This window comes from Artemia sp. Qi Xiang Cuo, chromosome 5, assembly GCF_049724085.1.
Source record: "Artemia sp. Qi Xiang Cuo chromosome 5, ASM4972408v1, whole genome shotgun sequence".
NCBI classification, from domain to species: domain Eukaryota; kingdom Metazoa; phylum Arthropoda; class Branchiopoda; order Anostraca; family Artemiidae; genus Artemia; species Artemia sp. Qi Xiang Cuo.
Window position 1 is genome coordinate 41206107 of NC_142798.1, and position 22400 is coordinate 41228506.

The window sequence follows — 22400 nt, forward strand, 5'->3', positions numbered from 1 at the left end:
TAGGAAAGCTTCTACTTGAGCTAATTCCAAAGCTTTGTTTGACCCAGGTTTTATACTTTAAATTGAATCTGAGGAAAGCGGAACTTTGAGCCAAAGGTATTGGGTGTTTTTAGTCCAGATGGCAAAGTGATGCTGTTCCTATATAAGACATATAGTTTACTTTACGTTTTTCGCCACACAGAATGTGAAACAATGTTTTATAAACAACTGTTTTACCAGTACTGCCTATGTAAAAATATTTTTTCCCAACATAATGAGGATCAAAGACAGCCTGTAAAATATTATCTACAATTTCAATGAGTTTTCCTTGCAGAAGCCAATACATACTATCTCCAGTTGCAGCTGACTCGCTAGAATTTAGAAATTGCAAGTTTCAGTCATTTTTCTAGGGCTCCCTGTTGTCCATGCCCTATCATTCCACCCAGAAATTAAAATTTCAACCTTCTCTTGCCACCATATTTAAATTGGATGCAATAATACGATAGCACGCTTAATTGCAATTTCATCAGATATATTAATTCATCTTGCTCGCCGAATAAAATCCATTGCCAACTGATTTTGAATGTTTCCCAAAGATATTTTGGATCTGCAGGATTTCCGAAAACAAGAATCTTTGCGAAAAGTATTCGCGTTACAGAAGGCATTTTGGACCGTTTCAATTTTTTTAGGGCATGGAACCGATCGTCGAATTCAAAGCCATGAAGCAAGCATGCTTGTTTGCATGTGGTACCAATAATGTTAGTCACCGTTTTGAGAGATTCAAACTTGTTGCATTCTTCACACGATAGAGAAGTACTTGCAAATAGACGCACTCGGAATGAGCTTGAAAATCTACGTTATTAATTTGACCAGCGACGTTGTGAACTCGACCAATAGCACGTAATCGACGGATTCGTGGTTCCCATACGCTCGTTTTTCCATTCCATTTAAAGTGTTCCAGGCATTTCCAACGATAGAGAAACTCCTGGCTTATCGTTTGTTTCAGCGCCTTGTTGTGTCAAAAATACGCTTCCAACATTGAACTTTGTTTTCCAATATCTACCAAATCTTCTTGTGCTTCGCTGATAACTCGCATTCTGTATTTTCCAAATAAATGAATATTTTGACGTTGAACGACATGACTTTTTTTTATATCATAATTAAATAGTTTCCAGCATGCTTTAGTTGGTGTAATTACAGCGTCCTTCCACATAGGTGTCTACTTCATTGTATACAAAATAATTTTCGACAATCTTTACTGGAGCGCAATCATGTCATTTGTAGGTGTATTATATAAAATACTTTACCGTATCTATGCGGCCAACATATTCGACATTGATGCGATATTGAAATTTTTTGACCATATGAGAATTACATGCGGTGACATGACGATTATTACGAGTAACAGTGATTATTAAAGTCTCTTTGATAAACAGCACGGTCTTGTGAAAATTATCCTTTGTTCATTTTGTCTAATTTGGGAGCATAACGACGCCGATACTATGGTTTTTCATCATCCGCTAGAGATGTAACTGAATTGTATTGGATTAGAAAACCGAAGTGGCACTGCAATTTTCCATTTTTGTTGATCATACAGCTCGCGCTTAGATTTAACTCCCCACGTGGATTATGAATCATCCACCTTAAAGGTATTCTCTTAGTAAAGGATCATCGGTATTTGGAAATTCAGCCGAAAGAAGATCATCAATTTCGACTGGATTACAGATTCAATCACGAGGAATCATGATCAATTGCAAATGCATATGTGGTAGTCCACGTCTTTGAAATTCAATCGTATACGCATGTGCTGCCGCCTTTCCAAATATCTGTATTTCATCAATATCATTGATTGTTTTTTCAATTTCAATTTTGCAATTCGAGCAACGAGATCGGGATTATCTTGGGTGGATTGTTCTATGATAAACTTATTATCATCAAATTTAATACTTGCTGCAGTTTTAATTTCGGGCCAATCAGGATTGCAAGTCATAGTTATAAAGAAATCTGGAGGTCCAAGGCGACGAACAATAGCCAAGGCATCAAATGTTCTTCAAAATGCTCAGCAAAGTAGCGTATTGATTCAATGAATGAGAACAGGAGTATTACCTTTTCGCTAAGCCGCCAGGCTCCCGGTATTTTATATGTATATTTGCATGCATGCATGCATGTAAATATTCGGACAATTATATTTTGTCTCGAAAAGCAAATACATTAAATGAGCTACCGTATTTTGAAGCATTGCTGTGCAGAAGTGAAATTTTTAAATTTAAGAGTCTTGTTTGAGGAGTCGGTAGCCCTCCTCGCAATTAAGTTAACCCTGGGTAAGCCATTAAAAACGAACTAAAATTAAATAAAAAAAATACAATGAAAGTAAATAGTGACATTAAAAATAAAGACCAATAGAAACTATTTCGTATATAAGGGGGGGGCTGCCCCCTCCTCAACGCCTCGCTCTTTAAGCTAAAGTTTGTATTGTCAAAGACAAATACAATAAAGCTAGAGGCTAGTTATTTCTTGTAATGCCAGGTTTTAAATTAAATTGTCTGATAATGTTCAACATATTTGGACATTACCTGCTAAATTTTAACGGTTAGTTGCCTATATAATTTTGCAAGTAACATAAAAAGATAAAGGGATAGAAGGTTCTTACTTTATATTCTAGACATAATTTTTGTTACTTTAAATGAAATGTTCCTATGATAGAACTTTCATTGCTTGAAACATTTTCTTGAAATGATAAAAAAATGTCTATACATTTTACACTATTTAGTGTATATTTATAGTTAGTAGGCCCAATGATTTTTTTTTTTTTTTAGTTCTATTGTTTCAGAGGGAATTCTTCTGCATGGAACCTGATTGTAGAAAAGCTTACTTTATGCAGCAACATCTCAAAAGACATGTAGCAACATTTCATCAAAGACCTGTAGAGTCAAAGTGAGTATCCATTTTTCACCCTTTGCTTAAAAGAGTGTCAAATTTGCCAAAAAAAGTCTTCAGTATGGGTTGCAGGACTGTATTATGTGTTTGATGGTCTGTACTGATAACATTTTTTCTTGTTTGATATTCACTTTAAAAATCCTCAGCTTTTGGTCTCTAATTTCTCACTTTTATATCGTAACAGACTTAAAAACTATTGTTTCTTGAAAACTTACCTTTATTTTTATATGGAATATGAAATATATATCCAGGGAGAATTTAGCTTCTAAAATGCGGGGGTAATTCTTTTAAGTTTTCCAACATTTTCTGCTTCTTGTTTTGCCAATTAATTGTCACTAAGAGGATTTATGCTCTTCAGAGGACACCCAATCGCCTACTAAAATTCATAGAGGTCAAAAACCTGTGCTCAATCTGATGACTGTTCTTAAAAAAAATATCTAAATTTAAGTAAAAGTTGCGGTAGCCAATTTTATTGAGTCATCACCGAACTGAACCTTGATTTTTCAACCATTCCTGTTTGAGTACCGTGTCCTGATGGGTACTGTGTTACAAAGTTTTATTTCTAAACAAAACCCATATACGTAGTTTATCGTTGCCTCACCATATGAGTCGTGATGATTATGACCAGAGTCATCCTCCAGAACTTTTCCTCCCATGAAATCTGCCAGTTTTTGGGTTTATTATTATTTGGGTTTATTAACAAATGAAAATAATAAATCACACATAATCAAAATACTCAGTCCATTCCCGGACGCCGAGAACCAAAATCATTACAATTTAACATAATACGCAGAATGGTCACCGCTCCTAATCTCAGACACAACCATACCCCTCATTTACCAAATAACTAAAACTATTACCTTCCCGTTCCTTACCCTCAGGGGAAACCACTCTTTTTTTAAATGATGCGAGGGAGCTCCTGCCTCTCAGCTCTTCTGGGATCAGGTTCCATATCTTTGCACAAGCTATGTTAGGAGTGAAATCTGATTGCACGGTTGGGGTGAGGGGTATTTGCAGGTTTGATGATGATCAGATATGGAAATTATGCTGGTCTGAAATAGGTTGAAATAATCTTTTAAACGCAGATGGCAGCTCTCCAGCTAAAAACTTGAACACAAAGGTCAAGCATGATAATTGATACAGGGACCCTAATGACAAGTACTCTTCATTTTTTCCAATTAATATCATGCATCGTTGATGAATCGAATTCAGTTTTCGCAGGTGGGATTTAAAAGTTGGTTGTCAAATCATTGCACAATACTATAAATGGGGTTTTATAAGAGCGTTGTATAGGAGGACCAGTGTTTTCTGCGGCAAAGCGCTTTTCAGTTTTTTTTTATTCCAAAATTCCGGGATAGCTTCAACTCTACTGCTTGAATATGATGCACGAATGATAGGTTCTCATTGAAGAGGATTTCCAGGTATTTTACAAAATACTTTTCTGGCCAACTAATCACACCTCTGGATACCACATATCTCCGGATGGACACTTCCAGCCCAGGAAAAAAATAGAAAGCGAGATTTCCCAACATTAATAACAAGTCGGTTAGCATCCATCCAGAGATACGTCCCCTCCAGAACCTCCCTGAGTTTAGACATGAGCGTTGTCTTATCCGTTTCACAGCAACCAAGCGTGGTGTCATCGGCAAAGGCCACGAGCTCATCATCTTCACCTTCGGACCGGAGGGAGTTCTCATCCTGGCACAAGTTACAGCAGCAAAGATTTGTTCGTGCCGGGTTCAGCACTCGACTCAGATCGTTAACATGGATCAGGAAAAGTAATGCTCCTTATATTGAGCCCTGGGGGACACTGCAGTTAACGAGCACATCGTTTCCAGGATCTTCTCCCAAATAAATCCTGTGGTCCCTCAGATATGATCTGAACCAATCCAGAGCTTCACCTCTTATTCCTAGGGTGAATCGGGGAAAGTCCGACAGTGGGGTAAGTCCGATACCGGCCTTCAACTAGTCTATGGTCCATTGTATCTGTGGGAGGCTTTCATATTTTCTTCCATAATAGTAGCAGTAGGCAACAGTGCCATCAACTTCCGGCAGAGTTAGCACGCCTTCTATTCAGAGGGTTTTGAAATTTTTTGGACGGCGTTTTTTTAGGAACACAGGTAACTGACTTTACTTTAACTTATGCAGATTATAAAGTAAGAGAGATAGAGAATTTTTTTTTCATTTCTTAGAAACTAGAAGACCAGGAGCATCTTACTGATTTTTTAAAAAAAGCTAAAGTTATTAGTTGAACAGATACGAGGGGTGTCGGACTTACACCTGAAACAGACCCTCAGGGGAACGTCAGACAGGTCTGTCGTACCCACTACGGGGGACGTTTGGCTGGGGTGTCGGACTTACCCCATGTTACCAAAGTTGGATATTTTAAATGGTAGAACAGATTCTCAGCTTTAGATAATAAAGGTTGAAGCCAGTAACCATCCTTAGATGGCTTTACTAACTTAATGGAATGTAGTGTTGTGTTGATCATTCATGTATTGCAGTTCTGTGCCTGCTTTCGTTTATCTTTCTCCCTTGTAATTTTTTTTCGTCTTAACCTTTACTTGTGACCTGCCGTGCAAAAAGTGTAGCAAAGTAGAAATGCTACTTGGCATGTATCAAATTTGTTGGCAGATTTTTTCTGAAAATACCCTTTTTACATATAAAATACTATACACCATTAGCAGTATTAAAATAAATATGAGACAGTACTTTAATATGATTAAATATGATTCAGAAAACTATTGATATTTCTAACCACAAGCTATACTAAGTTACATTTGTTACTTTTCTGCAAATTTTACCTATAGAAATACTTTTTGCTCAAAGAAAAGCTGTCAAAACACGGATTTTGCTGCTAAAGTGTTGGCAGCTTTTGGAATTCTGCTACTGGCAGTTTTGGAATTTTTTGCACACCTGCTTGTGACAGATTTTCGAATACATTCATCAATTCATTCATAATTCCCCTTCGAATAAATTCATCCATTCATTCATAATTCCTTTTTCTTTTCTAGATGCCTAGAAATTATGTTCGGAAAACACAACGCAGGGTTGAAGGAACATATGATGCAACTCAGCTACAAAACGCGCGAGCAGAGATATCTTCAAAGAGAATGTCTATGCTACAGGCTTCGAAAGTATTTCAAATACCGCGCACTACCTTGCATGACCATCTTATGAAGAAGACACAAGTAAAAAAACCAGTTTCTGGTGGAGGGAGGAGCCAAGAAATTCCTGCTGAAATAGAAAAAGATATGGCTCAGGGTCTCAGAATACTTGAAAAGTGGGGCATAGGTCTCAGCAAGCAGGAATTTTTTTACCAAGTCCAAGACTATCTCATCAAGAACAAAGTTCAAACTAGATTTAAGGACAACAAACCTGGTCATGACTGGTGGGTGGGGTTCAAGTGCCGAAACAAAATTTCACTAAAGAAACCTGAAAGGTTAGAAAACAAAAGACTTTTGCAGCAATCTGATCCCTTCATAATGTATGGTTTTTATGAGCTGTTGTATGAAACTGCCATGGTGATGGATATTCTTGACAAGCCCCAGTGCTGGTTTAATTTGGACGAGACATCTTTCTGCAGGGATCCTGGCAACACAAAAGTTGCTGGAGCCAAAGGCTCACCAGCCACTCGTAGAACAGGTGGTAATGGACGTGAAAATACAACTGTCCTTGCTTGTATCAGTGCAAATGGAGAAAAACTCCCACCTTTAATTGTTTTCTCTGCAAAGAATACCTGGACCTCGTGGATACCTGTAGATGGAGCTTACCCTGGTGCATCTTACTCATCTACCAATAAAGGGTGGATGACGTCTGATCTCTTTATGAACTGGTTTGAAATCCAGTTTCTTCCTCATGTAAAGGGAAAGGCACTTCTCATCTTAGATGGACATGGCTCACATCTTTCTCTTGCTCTTGCAAAACTTGCAAACGAAAATAACGTGACAATTCTCAAGCTACCTCCACATGCATCCCACATGCTTCAACCTCTCGATAAAGTAGTTTTCAAGGGAATGAAAACGTCTTATGATCAGAATCTCTCGAAATGGCAGAGGGAGCACCCTGGCAACATTCTGTCGAAGAAGGATTTTGTATGTCTCTTATCAAAAGTATGGGATACCTATCTCACTCCTAGTCTGATCGAAAAGTCGTTCAAAGCAACTGGAATCTTTGATCTGAGTGGTCCAATGAGAGTAAACCCATCCGTAATTGACCAGACAAAGTTTGAACCCACCAAGTTGAGACGCTATGCACAAATGAAAAAGGAGCAAGAGGAAAATTCAGGCACATCTAAAGTCACAACCACCGTCAACACTGAACTAGAAAAAATTACCTTTTCTGTTACCATTAGTCCAAGGAAGTTGCTTGGCAACCAATCAAAAACTTTTGAAGAGATTATTATTGACTCAATCAAGCGGCCCGACCTACCATCAGTTTCAGGAATAAAAAAACGGAAGAAAATTGCAAGAGAGGCAGAAGTGATAACATCAAAAGAGCATCTAGAGGTGCTTAAGAGGGAAAAAAATCTGAAAGCAAAAGGCAAAGGGAAGAAGAAAAGTTCAGATGGGAAGGGTATAAAATCGAAAAAAAAAATTCTTCCTAAGAGGGAAGCCAAAAGAGATATGGGTGATAGCGAATCAGACATCAGCCTTGAACTTGGCTCTGATGAGGATGAGCAGAGTATTCAAGATACTATTCAAGAAAGTGACAGTGATGACAAGGAGACACCCAATAAGCAAAAGATTGTTCCCAAGCTAAATGAGTACTATGTAGTTAGATACGATGCCAGGAATGACGAACAAGGTTGGTGCATAGGAAGGGTTCTAGACTTTCCAGACGAGGGAAAAGTTAAGCTCAAGTTTCTTCACTGCTAGATCCTTGCCACCTACTCTTTCAATTGGCCAGAAAGACGATATTAATACTGTGGATGACAAATACATTTTTGCAGGACCAGTAAACTTAGTGGGAACCGGACCATTTGAAATACCCCAAATCTGTCAGGTTATTGTATCGTACAAGGCAGTTACTGGCAAGTGTCAGTAGATCTTTGTTTTATGCCCATACACGTAAGCTACAACATATATTAGTAGCTTTTTGTATCTGAAATCAAACCATAATTTGTATGAAATGTTTTTCTTTTTTAAAATACAAGCAATCATTTACAGTCAGTGATTTGTGCACCTCGTCTATGATACTTGTAACGTTTATTTGTTGGGTAAGTCAGACACTGTCGGAGTTACCCCACAGCAGCAGAAAAAAGTATGATCTGGCCTTTTGATGCCAGTCAGTTTGACATAAAAATTGTTTGATTATGGACTTATAGTGATTCCTCGATGCCCTTTAAGATGGTGAAGTCATATTATTTTTGACATATTGTTGAAAAAAGCTAGTAGTATATGTTGCACGTCCCCCAAATCTGGGGTAAGTCCAACATAGCAGACTGCACCAACTTTGAGACCTGGTGATGGGCTACAAGCAAAGTATATGGGAAAATCAGAAAGTGAATAATATGGAAAACTGTTGTAACAAAAAGGTTGATAGAAGATGATATGAGATACTCATAAAAAAAAATCTTGAGAGTCAATTTAACAAAAAAAAACATGTTAAGGTGTCGGACTTTCCCCGATTCACCCTATATGTTCAAGTTTCCCGAGGAGAATTGAATGGTACATGCTATCAAATGCTTTCCTGATATCAAGCAGAACCGCTGCAGGTAGTAGACCAGAATCCAAAGCTTTGTTTATCCATAAACTTAACGCCGTTATTGAATCATGTGTGAAGTGCCCTGGTCTGAACCCAAACTAGTGATTATTGAGAAACCCTTTTTTCTCCAGAAACTGGAGTAGCTGCTGTTGCATAGGTTTTTCAATAACTTTTGAAAAAAATGAGAGGATAGAAATAGGTCTGTAATTAGCCGGGTCAACTCGAGAACCCCCTTTGTGCAGTGGAATTATTCTAGTTTTCCTTAGCAGTTCTGGGAAAGTAATCTTGTGCAAAGAAACATTTATAAGGTTAGAAAGGGACTCTGTGTTTGAAGCGGCAACTGCTTTTAACACTTTGGTATATGCTCGGTTAAACCCAGAAGCCGAATTGCCTCTTAGATTTAGTACGATTAGCAGAATTTAAGATGGAGAGACAGGTGCTATTGCCATTGCCTTAGTGCATGCCGGGCCAAGGTAATCTTTAAAACTCTTCGCGGAATTCCCAACAGAATCTGCTGTTTTTCTGCCCACTTCTGCAAAAAATGTTCCCAATGCATTTGCAACGTTATCTGGTCCTGTTACTGTCTCGCCATTGACAGATAATTTAGATGGAAGCTCCGGTGGGGGGCTGCAGGGACGCAGTATAGAGTTAACAACCTTCCATATTTTCCGAGAATTTTTGCCATTTTCAGCTATTTTCCCACTAAAATAATCTCGTTTAGCTTTACGTAAAACTGATCGAAGACATCTTTTATATTTTTCATATTTCCCGAGCGTTGCAATGCATGGGTCACTTTTGTAATCTATTCACAGTTTATTTTTCCTGTTACTACACTGGAGCAGTCTATGACTAATCCAAGGGCTTATGGGTCGATTTTTCCGTCCCGTCTTCCTTGAACGCTTTTCACAACAGCAATCCGTATATACTCTCATGAAAATGTTATGAAATTCCTCAAATCCTGAATTAACATCATCTGTATTCATAACACTTTCCCAGGATGTGCTCTCCAGATTTTGATTAAGAGTTTTCAAGTTCTCGTCATTCAGTTTTCAGGTAGTGAACCCTTGCTTAATCGAAGCATTAGGCTTTGGATATTTATGCTTTATGTTGAAATTTCTAAGCAGAGGGAAGTGATCTGAAGTGTCGAATAGCAGAACTGAGGCTGATGTTGGAGGCAGAGTCGAAAAAATGTTGTCAATCAGTGAGTGGGAAGTGGCAGTTACTCGGGTTGGAATCGTCGTCGAGGGGTACATATTTGAAGCAGACATTATACTAAGCAGATCTGTCGCACCGGAAGATAGAGGAAGAGTAAGATTGATGTTGAAGTCCCCCATTAAGATAGCTTCATTCTCTTGTTTCTCAAGATGATCCGATATTTGGCTTAAGTTTTCCAAGAATGAAGAAACAGATCCTGCCGGTGGGCGGTATACTTCTCCAACTGTTAATTTCTTCTGTGAAGGTAAACATATTTCCAGGAAAAGTGATTCATAAATTCCTTCTATATTTCGGTTTAATTCTTTGTTAATGCATACCGAGTGCTCTTGCCGTATGTAAATAGCTAAACCTCCTCTCTTCAATGCTGTTCTGTCCAAAAAATGGGAAGTATATCCAGGTATTTCCAGAAGGGTATCTGTTTGTCTTGTTAAAAAGGTTTCGCAAAGTCCGACTACATCTGGCTGCAACTGTTGACAAAGAGTCGTTAGATCCGCGAACGATGAGCATAACCCTTGACAGTTCAGTTGAAGGACAGTGAGCTGAGAGTCAGAGCGTCCCGGACTTAAATTACACACTTCTTCATAACGGCTTCTAGGAAATTTACTTTTATCAAATATCGGGGCATTTGATTCATTATTAATTTCTAAATCAAAAATATTTTCCAAATCCAAAAATTTTTCTTCCAGCTCTACTAATCTAGCATTACTTTGGCTTGTTGACGAGGAGGCACCCCCGGGAGGATTAGAACAGGAATTCATTACTTACCAACATACTGAAGAGAGGCAATGGTTGTACTTTTGAGAAGAGCAGTAGACCACTCTGAAGTTTGTAAACCCGAAATTTTCTTATAACTCTGGAAAAGAAAAACAAAGCAAGAACACACGAAAAGGAAATACATCTCATTGGATAAACAGAATTCAAGAATATGTAAGCGGCAAATTACACATAAACACTCTCATGGTGCAGTTATAATACTTTTTAAATTTAAATTATTCATCAATTTTGCTACTCTAATTTTACAAATATTCTCTCCTAATTACTTCAGTATTATAGCTGCCCCACAAACCTCACAAAGTATTAACAAAAAATAGAAAATTCTAAGCGTCCGAATCAGAATCATTCGCATCGTCCGAGCCAGCGCGGGGAAGCTTGAGCGGATCGTAGCATTCGTCTGGAAACTTCATCCACTGAACCGTCTTTGATTTCTTGGTTTCTAACCAAAGTTTGATCCCTTTTTGGATCAGACGCGTTTCCGCTATTTTCTCACTCGCTACTTTTGAATTTCGTAGCTTATAATCAAGTGATAAAAGTTCTTCGCGTCGTTTCCCGAGATAAGCTGGCAAGTCAACATATACGCTAAAACTGTTTTTTTTTTTCAGTTTACTACACTCTTTCATTATTTCTGACCGATCAAAATTTTCAAGGCTAGCGAAAATCGGATCAGCGGACTTTTTTCGTTGCGCGCTATTTCTCAGTGTTGGACCGCTAGAGCCAGACGACTCGGCATTTGACGGTTTCTTCGAAATTCTGTATACCGCATTCATCCATATCTCATTCGCGGTAGATATTCCGAGTTTTGATTCGAAGAAACCAACTACTTTCTGACGGAGATCTTCGCCATCTGAAGATTCTAGTCCGTGGATAACAAGATTGTTTCTTGTCGAGTATAGTTCTGACCGAAGAGCGGTCAATTTAACTCTTAAAAGATCGGATCTGAGCGACCTGTTTTCTGACCGTAGAAGTTTATTTTCCTGCTGGAGCTTTGCGATTTTCTGCAGGACTTCGTCCATTTTGTCATCAAAATGTTGTTTCGTGAGTGCCATAATTCTCGACTATAATGCAACTATGCCTTCAAAAATTTTCAAAGAAACATGAAGTGATACTTACTCGCGGGGGCCCCTGTATGGTAATAGAACCGACTATCACTCGGGCCCGCTTTCAGAAAATGCAGTGTTTGAGAAATCCAAATTTGACGTTTCCCCGACCAGCATTAGTGAACTATCCAATCAAATCTCAAATTCCACTTCTCGCCAAAAGCCTATCACCAACGAATTAATTGATACACATAGGACAGGATTATACGTCACTATAATCCCAAGCCAATTGTTGTTATGAAATTCACTGATTTAATAATGTTCATAAGTTATCCGCTTTAGATTTTAGATGTGTTTGCTCTGGACTCTGAAATAAGACTGAACTCTAAAATAAGACTGAAGGCAGGCAAACTTGGCCAGAATGTCATTAAAATTTATTTGCCCCCCCCCCCCAAAAAAAAAAAATCTTGGTTAAACTTCAACAAGTGGAAATGACATCATTTTTATACAATCCTGAAAAAGGCTTATGCCATCTTTGCCTTTCCCTCAGGCTATCTGTCTTGGCTTTGTCGCCAATTGGCTAATGGCTTGATGGCAACTTGATTTAATTCAAAAATCAACGGACTCTGTTGAGGCCTTCGACCTAGACCTTGTCCCCTATGTTTGTGACTGAAGGTCACTGAAGTGAGTAGAATAGAGGGGGATTGTTTGTCAGGGTTTTGGCATTAGGATGCTTGATGTAGTGACATTTTGAGTTGCTTGAGGTTGCTTATCTGTAGTGGTAAATTGTCAGACACATAGGTAGATTTGAGGTTCAAGAATTCGATTTTACCTAAAACTGCGATTGTCCCGGAGCAGAATATAAGATTTCGCGTGCCAAATATTTAATGTTTGCTATTTTGTCCCTTTTCTTTGAGGATTATTCCAACCAATTTAAATTCAAGTTTATTCTTATTGTTTCGTATATTTTGTATTAACTTTATGTTTGTTTTTAAAAATCGTCATCTTCTACAAGTTCCGAAGGATTTTCTGAAGTCTTCAGTTGTGTCAGAAAGAACAGGCAACTGGGACCTTCACCTGTACACTGGTGAATAGATGCGTCGGTTCTTCGCATCTTCCAACCAATACTTGTACACTAAGCCCTACATAATTTATCTTCAGAAAATGGTCGAACTTGATGAAATAAATCCTCAGGTATTCAACGAATTTGAAAACGGCAATTTCGTGATACGGGGCCCTGAAAGATTCTGGGCATGTCTTTCCCTTAACATGGTCATAGAAGAAATGTTGCCGCGTTCTCTAAAAACTAGTGGAGGTTTAACACGTAGGCACGTTATGAGTGAGTTGCAGCGGCTAACATGGCTTGTATCGGCTTCTGCGCGGGTTGCTATCAGCTCTGCACTTCAAGAACTCATGGACATAATATTTGAGACTAGTGAGCAGCAAAAAGACCCTGGGACAACAAGAATAGAACGTGATTTTAACGATATTGAATAGGTTTTCCACTTTCTCCTAGATTTTCCGCCTTTCACAGTGGATCCACCACCCAGGAATATAATATATGTCGAAATTGCGAGTGAGCAGGTGGAGTATACGAAGCCATACCAATAGGTTTATAGATCCCAAACGGCATGACTAGAGAAGATGCAAACATCAACACTCTCAAGAAGAAAACAACTGCTATTACGACGAGAGTGCAAAGTAACCTGAAGTCAGCAGAAGAACTACTTACCGTTGACCCTGCTTTAATGTTTCAAAGGCTGGTTACTGTTACAAAGAGTTCAGAGGAAGAACTCCATACGTTTTTCAAGTTCGAAGTCTGCTTCCCGCCACCTTCGTTACTTGAGCCGAACGGTCTGTTTCGGTTGGCAGACAAGCCAGCGCCTGCCAATGCGATCTGCCGTGAAGCTGAAGGTCTGCAACCAAAGACAGATTGCAGGCTTAAAAGCTTGGATGAAATTCAGCATGTCCTAGATGGTGGAGCCCTACCACATCTTTCCCCTTGGAAACAAAAAATGCAGTATGTACGTGAATATCTGCAACAAATACGTTGAAAATATGACGCAAAGATATGATATGTTTTGATAGCGTTTGAAGGGTATTTAGCTGGACCCTCAATGATTGACGTGACACAAAAGAGGATGACCAGGTCTAAAGATTATCCTGCGATCAGCACTCAGCCGCAGATGCCTTGTTTAGTAAAATAAAGATGATTTCCTTATTTACGCAGAAATGAACCAGACAATCATCAGCATGCTGTCCCGCTACCTAAATGATGCTGCATGTAAAGTATACCAATCGCCAGCCGATGACGACCTGCTGATTGTGATGATTGCGGTCGATTCGGAAGAACGCCAACCCACTAGGGTAATAGTAGAAGATATAGAATACTAGACCTTTTATTGTATCTTACGAAACGAGAACATAAACCGATATTTTTCTGTTTCCAGTCAAAGTCACGGAAAGCAGGAAGCCGTCCGTGGGATATATTGGCAACCAAGCTAAAACTCGGTGACGCCCTCTGGGAGCGAATTTTTTTCCTCTTTGTCTTTCTTGGATGCGATTCGACTTCGCGAATTTATGGCATAGGAAAATTTACACTACTGAACTACGCGAAAATAAGAAAACTTTCAGGATATCGTCGGACTGTTCCTGAAATCGGCTTCTGCAAAAGACGACATTAGCGAAGCTGGAGAGAAGGTCATGCTTATCTTGTTTGTGGTTGTTGAAAACGAAATAAAACCAGGTCCGCTACAGGAAATTCCTTAGAAAAATCAAACGCTCTGGGAAGTAGGAGGCAGAAACGCTCCCACCAACAATCTTTGTTTGCAAATATTATTCGCTTCGGGCATATTTCCAAGTACAATCAGGGAAAAATTTTGATTGTTTACTGGATACTTTGGAGTTTGGCTGGATCGTTCGACAGGTAAAATTACGACCCGTGAATTTAGATAGATTACCGGCACCGCCTTCTATTATCTCAGTGTGTCACATTAATTGCAAGGGCGAGTGTTCGACGCTACGATGTTCTTGCAAAAAGCATGGCTTAAAATGTACCTTGGCTCTTGGCAATTGTAAAAGAACAAGCTCTTCTAATTGTGAAACAGGAAACTTTGAAGATGATGGTAGTAAACAGGAAAATCAAATTTAAATAGCTCTACCACTACTCTATGAATCCCTTGTTTAATTGTGATTTTTATCTGCCTTATGTAATTGATCTCTGTGTTACATTATATCTGATTATACTGATCTCTTATTTGGAAACTAGTGCTTCATCTCAGTTAAGGGAACTTTTTGACTGAATATGTGTATATTTTTTTTTTTTTTGTCAAATATGTCTTTGAGCTTCCCCACTACCTCCTCATTCTTACTCACTTTCACAAAATTAAATGTTCCAGACATACTGGAATTTAATTGGGCCCAGTCGTCGCTGTTACCACAGGCTCGAGACTTTAAGTGTTTTGCCATAAGCCAGACACTTGCAGGCTTATGCAAGTGCAACACCTTTGCATATGCGTACAGGCTCTACCTCTGCCTCAGCCCCACTTTTCCTCAGAGCCTTGTGCCCCAAAAAAATCTTTTGACTTGAAATATTTAGTTTCATGTTCATCAGTAAAAAAAAAGCGAAGAAATAGTGTATGTGACCAAATTTGGTGGTATTTAGTCAATCGTATTTTTTTTTACCTCAACCTCAAACTCACCATAAAAGACACAAATTTGTAAAAGACCTAGAGTGGCAGACTTTTCGGATTTGGAACTAGTAGATATTTTTTGGTCGGTTAGTGAAAGAATTATTTTTATATCAATTTTGTTGAGGTTGACCCCTTTTTTTCACGTTTTCTCACCCTTAACCTCACTTTTCCTCTAGTCTTTGAGCCTCAGGCAATTCTCTTGACTTCAAATATTTGGTTTTATGTTCATCTGCAAAAAAAGCGCAGAAATGACGTATTGGATTATATTTGCTGGTATTTATTCAGTCAATATTTTTTTTTGCCTCTGTCTCACATTCGACTTAAAAGATCAAATTTTTGAAAGAGCTAGAGCAGAAGACTTTTTGGATTCGAAAACAGCACATAATTTCTGGTCGATTAGTGAAAGAATAATTTGTATAACAATTTGCCTGAGGTTGACTTTTTACAGGTTTCCTAAACTATACAGCACCTCGCGTTTTTTTACTATTATCATTTTTATCATGATTTTTTTTTTTGCGCAGAATATCAGTTTATGTACGGGGGGGGGGGAGAGTTAAAAGGAAATTCATCTGTGGAAATGGTCAGGTTGAGAACACAAGTCATGGCTTTGGCAATGGCTAGAACTTAGTAAACCGCAAACCCCAGCCAAAAGTAACCAAAACTTCAAAAGTGCGTTTTGAAAGATGGTTGTCTAGGGGAAAAAATCATTTAAAGGTGGTTTCAAGAATGATAACTATTATATAGATTCATCTTAAAAATAAAAGTGTATTACGAAAAGGTGTATTGGAGATTTCGAAAAGGAGCTTTCAACCCTCGAAAAAGCGTCTCATTAAAATGAAAATGCACCACACTCATGGCTGAAAACCCTTGACAAGGGGTCTTGAGCCCTCATCTTAAAAACCAAGGAAAATCGCTTTTTTACATAGGTAGCAATCACGTCTCTCTCATTTTCCGCCAGGGCTAGCAGGCAACTGTAAAATCGTATAGTGATGTTTAATTGCTTATTTAAAAGTTACTATTCATACCCACGTTACTTCTATAAATATGCCTTTATAACTCGATTATAAAGTGCCATATGATGCCAAAAATGGCAATATACTTATATTTGTGGAGTGGAAAGGCTGGGATGCATAAAAAGGGTACCATAATCTCCGCAGTCGAAAACCTTATCCAGAGGTTTATAATCTCTAGAGACTATTTTTGTTTAATCTCCCTTCCTGCCCACCTAGTAAGTGACAACAAACTAATAGATTTGGTTTAGCCGTTACCTATATATCTCTCCTGTCACTTTGCGAAAGGTTTGATGTAGCGTCGATGGCTGTTTTCTACAAGTGCATGAGCTCACCTGCTTATGTAGAGCTTTCTCGTATTGTGACCCACGTTGACTGACTGACAAGACAGACACGAGGGCACATAGCTTGGTCTAATTATTTTGGTTGACACGCCAAGAACTGAGAACTTGAAGAACTGCTTCAATCGACAGTGTACTTTGATTTGTATCTATTTTCCTGGGGACGTTTTCTTAAAAAAAACTTCTCTGTTGACTCCTTTAAAAGAAAAATCGGAAGAAATTTACAACCTTGCGAAGGTAAACAACAGCAACCTTATAAGAAAATCGAAATATATTTTCTTGTGATTATTATCTCTTCTAATCAGCAGTTGTACTAAACCAATTCTGCTCAAGTCATCCTCAGGGCTATACTGTGGTGTTTATCCTCCCCATAGTATAGTGCAGACGGTTTGATATCATATATTTTCCCTTCTTGTTTTAGTTTTATTTTTGTGTTTAAAGCTTTTTCAAATAGGCAATGATTAGAAGTCCTCCAAAAAAAAAAGTCCCCCCAGATCCCAAATCAAATTCCAGTGAAAGTGTCATAGTGAAAGATACCCATCCTTGCTGGTCAAACACGCTATCTCAAAGTTCTAATGATAGCTCCAATTCGGAGAATAGGACAATGATAATTGTAGGGGCTAATGTAACCATAAAAGATGATAATGGGTTTCAAGAGGTCCTCTCTAGAAGTTCTAAAAAAAGGAAAAAAATCGCCACAATTAAAAGCATTTCCCCTCTCCCTGCCCAAGATCCTCCCTCCAAAAACTTAGGAATTTACCTTAAAATTACTCCCACTACCCCCTTTGAAATAAAAATGATCACTGCAATAAGAGTTGCAATTTTTAAATTGCTAAAATCAATTTTTTCTCTTAACATTAACCGTGATGGATCTCTGCTAATAGCTGTAGAAGATCAGAAGTCAGCAGATACAATAATTAACCTTAAATCACTTCTGAATAACCCAATTATTGCATCTAATTGGAACCCAAAACAATCACCAACAAAAATAGTAGTTTATAATGTTCCCCCAGAGATATCTACTCAGGAGTTAAAAGAAGGTAAATCTTTCCATCCTAAAGAGCTGACAACTTGCAACAACACTCAGCCTACATGCATCAATTGCAAAGGCCCACATGAATCTACAAATAAATCATTATGCCCTGCATACAAGAAAAGAGCTCTAACACTCCAAATATCAACAGAGAAGGCCATCCCATACCCCTTTGCAGCAATGGAAGCAAATGCTGCCCAACAATACCAAATAAAGCCTGTAATGAAACCAACCAAAACCCCCAAGTCAAACGCCCCCAATGCATCAAGCACCCCCTCGACAACCCCATCTTCTAAGCCCCCTAGCTCAAATCCCTAGCAGAAGGAATCACCCAGCCCACACGCCTCCTTGTCCGGTGAGATGAGGCCAGCCTGGCCCTCCCTCCCAAGAAGAAACAAACGAGAAACACTACCAGGAATCAATCCCTTAACCAACAAACAGGATGCACAACCAAAAATGCAATCCCCAAATATATGCTTATTCATTCTAAACTGTAATGCAGTGCAGGCCATGAACATACATCAACTACAGAAAACAAAAATTATTGCAGAATTGGCAAAAATCTACATCCCAGATGATATGCTCATTCAAGCAAAAAAAGATCTTGCTTTACTCTTAACAAAGCTGAACATTGATACACAGTCATATGAATAATAAATCAACAACTCAACATTTATCAATACTACAATGGAATGTAAGATCACTCACAGAAAATAAGCTAAATGAACTAATATCATTTATGAATAATACTTCAATTAATATTGCTTGCCTCCAGGAAACTCATTTAACCCAAAATCAACAAATTAAGTCTCTGGGATATACTATCCTGAGAAAGGATAGATCTTCAGAGAGAAAAGGAGGTGGTTTAGCTTTATTAGTTAATAATAATATAAAATTTTGTGGCATCAAATTTCCAGATTTTGAAAATGATGTTGATGTAATTGGTATAAGTGTTTGGCTGAATAATTTAAAAACCTACATAATAAGCTTTTATAACCCTAATGGCCAAACTACAGATGCCAAGGATTTCTTTAATTATATAAATAATTCTAATATGTTAAAAAATATCATTATTTGTGGTGATTTCAATGCCCACAGCCTTTTGTGGGGGAATAAACCAGCAAATAAAGCTGGTAAATTTATTGAGTATATGACTTCAAATAATAATGAATTAGCTGTTGCTACTCCTCCAAACCTGATTACTTATTTCAACCCCAAAAGTGGCAATTTCTCCACAATTGACCTACAAATTGTGTCTTTAAATTTTTTGAACAAAATTTACATAAATAAAATTGATAGTCTATGTACAGACCACTTTGCTATAGTTTGCTCCCTAAATGAACCTGCTGAAACTTTATCTCATACATCCAAATATATCAACACTAAATCAAATTGGTCTATTTTCAAAAATAAGCTAAATGATGAAATTACAATTTTCACCCAAAGTTCATTCATTTCTAACAAAACAGTTGACACACATGCTGAAGCGTTGACATCTTTACTAATAAATACAGCTAATCATGCTATCCCCAGGACAACACCTAAGAAAACATTCCCTAAACAAATTCCTAAAGCATGGTGGACAAATGAGTGCCTAAATAAATGGAGGATAAAAAAGGCAGCTAGGACAGAATTCATAAAAAAACCAACACCTACTACCTATTTAAAAAAATTACAAGCAGAATCTAATCTAAAAAGGACTATAATAGATGCTAAATATAAATACTGGAATAATTTTGCAAATAATCTCTCCAGAGAAACAAATGAGCCAATTATACATAAAGTCATAAGCCACATATGTGGAAAAAAGACTTCTCCCAACCCACTCCTGTATGAGCTTATACATAATAATACCCATTATGACAATGATAATGAAAAGGCTAACCTATTTGCAACTCTTTTTGTTAATAAGCTAACATCAAATAATCAAAGCAAACTGTCCACAATTCCTATGAACCCTTGCTACCAACCACGCCCAGGATCCGAATACATAACTAATCCATTTTCAATCCAGGAATTGAATAATGCAATACATCATATTAGGTCCAAAACTAGCAGTAGCTATGACAATATACACCCTACATGGATAAAGAATCTCACACCTTCATACAAACAAGAACTGCTGAATTGTTATAATCACGCTTGGGTATCTTCTAGGTTCCCCAATATATGGATATGTTCGTCCCTCCTACCAATCCTAAAGAAAAATAAACCAAAAGATAACCCTGAGTCTTATAGGCCCATAAAGATTACACCTGTGATGGGGAAAATAATGGAGAAAATGATTTATCACAGACTCCTCTGGTTTGTTGAGAAAAATAATATGATCCCACACACTAAAATTGGATTCAGGAAATACCACTCCTCAACAGATGCTTTCATTTTGCTAGAAAATGCAATAAATGAATCTTTCTCAAAAAAAAATATCCTAGTGGCAGCTTTCCTAGATTTTGAAGGAGCTTATGACAATGTGAACCACCAAATCCTTTTAAATAAACTTGCAAACCTTGGAATACCTCCTAAGCTAGTATCCTTTATTAAATCCTTCATAGAAGTGCAAAGTTTCATTGTTTGTGTTGGTTCAGCCTCTTCACCCCAAAAGACAATATCCAAAGGCCTACCTCAGGGAGCAGTCCTCAGTTGCCTCCTTTTTACCCTATATCTCTGGGACATGAACCTACCCCACACGAATCTACAATATGCTGATGATTTGGTGCTATGGTCATCTGGCAACACCTTTCAGATAGCACAGTCAAATCTGCAAAAGTCACTTTTCCAGTTTGAAAAATTCTCTCAACATTCAGATTTACCCATTGCACCCACCAAGTCAAAAATAATTCAATTTCACCGGAAGCGAAACCATGTTAATGCAAAAGTAACTCTAAATAAAACAACTATTCCAGAAGATAATAATATTAATTACCTAGGTCTCATGCTTGACCAAAAACTTAATTTCCACCTCCACATTTCAAACACAATAAAAAAATGTTATAGAAAAGCAAATATACTAAAAAGACTTCTTTCGACACCCTGGGGTTCTAAGGAGAAAACCTTACTCCAGTTTTATAAATCACATATAAGACCCCATATTGACTATGGGCTCATTGTCTATGGTGCATGTGCAAAGACCCAGATGCAAAAAATTGAAACAACACAAAATGATATAATACGTCTCATATTTGGTCTTAGGAAACCCACAAGCACCAAGTCTCTGCTTATGGAGAGTGGATTAACAACAATAAGGGAGAGACGTAGCTTTCTCTTGATAAAATATCTTACAAAAATTGAATCAAATAGCTCACACACATTACATAATTGGTTAAGAAATCCAGCCATGTATAGAGGTATTGCAGATGAGTATGCCAATATTCAAAAGAAGTTCCCTGTACCAGCAAAGTCTATTGCACCTACTTTCCCCCAATCCCCTCCATGGAATTGGTCATCTCCCATAATAAATACTGAATTTTCAAAATGGAATAAAGATTTAACCCCCATTGCTTTTGTCCAGAAAAAATTTGCAGAACTTAATACAATTACCTATAAAAATCACTTCCAAATATTTGTTGATGGGTCAAAAATGGATGAGAAGGTTGCAAGGGGTGTTTTCCTTCCTCACCTGAACATTGCAATGGGAGAGAGATTATTTAATAATGTATCTATAATGTCTGCTGAGTTAAATGCCATAATCATGGCATTAGAACACCTTAAGCAAAACCAACCTTTGATTGAAAATTCGAATAATATTATCATCTGTTCCGACTCTTTATCAAGCCTTGAGTTGCTGGCCTCAGCTCCTCAATATAAGTTGGACATTGACACTTATCATTGTCTCAGTATTATTGATAATCTTGCTTCAAGTGGCATAAAAACTTACTTTCAGTACATTCCTAGCCACTCTGGCATAAGTGGTAATCATCAGGTTGATGAAATAGCAAAAAATGCTATAAATATTGACCAGCCAAGTGGGAGACCAATCCCAATTAGAGATATTTACCGATGGAGGCTATCAGATATTAATTTTAATAAGATTAATCCTATCCTTTCCCCCTTTCACAATAAGTATATTTCTAAAATTTATCATAGAATTCTTTCTGGAACAAATGGACTAAATTTCCTTTCATTCTCATATAAGCTTTCTAATTCAAGTGGTTCAATTACCCTGTCACCTCTTTGCAGGCATTGTAATACGAATAATGAAACAATTGACCATTGCCTATTTGAATGTAATATGCTGACGTCTGCACAACATACCTTGCTTTGTAAACTGTTAAAATACTTCAAACACCACAAAATCCCACTATCAGCCAAGAGCCTAGCCAACTATACCTGCACACAGAGCATAGAAATCGACATCTATCATCTTATATTTGAACTCCTAGAGTCGAAAGATCTGCTGAAAGATATCTGAATATATCTAATAAATATGAGGCAATCAAGCCAGTAGCTCTGTAGCCCACAGAGTGAAGCAAAAGGAAAAGGGCTAAATAGTTATACTGAAAAGCCCGCCTGCTGTTAAATAGAAGAAGAAGAAGGTAAACAAAATAGTGGCATATCACATACTTAAAAATACCTGGCGCTGCAAATTTAGGGATAAAAATACAACTAAGAGACGCGTTTCAAAAAAAATTGCCTAATAAAAACAAATTTTCATTTAAATTTGATTCAGGGATAAT

At 37.7% G+C, this 22400-nt stretch overlaps 2 protein-coding genes across 5 annotated transcripts in view; one reads left to right on the forward strand and one right to left on the reverse strand.

Annotated features, from left to right (window-relative positions):
• LOC148952145 (uncharacterized) overlaps positions 1-21342 on the reverse strand; it is a 104329-nt gene extending 82987 nt beyond the window's left edge. Inside the window, exon 1 of the mRNA XM_089089590.1 lies at positions 21265-21342. The gene's annotated coding sequence lies outside the window, so the exon portion shown is untranslated. The remainder of the gene's footprint in view (positions 1-21264) is intronic.
• The window catches only part of LOC148952147 (transcription factor IIIA-like), a 97115-nt gene that overhangs the window by 34753 nt on the left and 39962 nt on the right, over positions 1-22400 (forward strand). For 3 of the 4 annotated variants that reach the window (XM_089089588.1, XM_089089587.1, XM_089089586.1), the window contains one exon: positions 2810-2913. In XM_089089588.1, the coding sequence (XP_088945714.1) occupies positions 2810-2913 (104 nt within the window). Of the gene's footprint in view, positions 1-2795; positions 2914-22400 lie in introns of all 4 variants that reach the window. The other variant, XM_089089589.1, reaches the window with a different exon arrangement.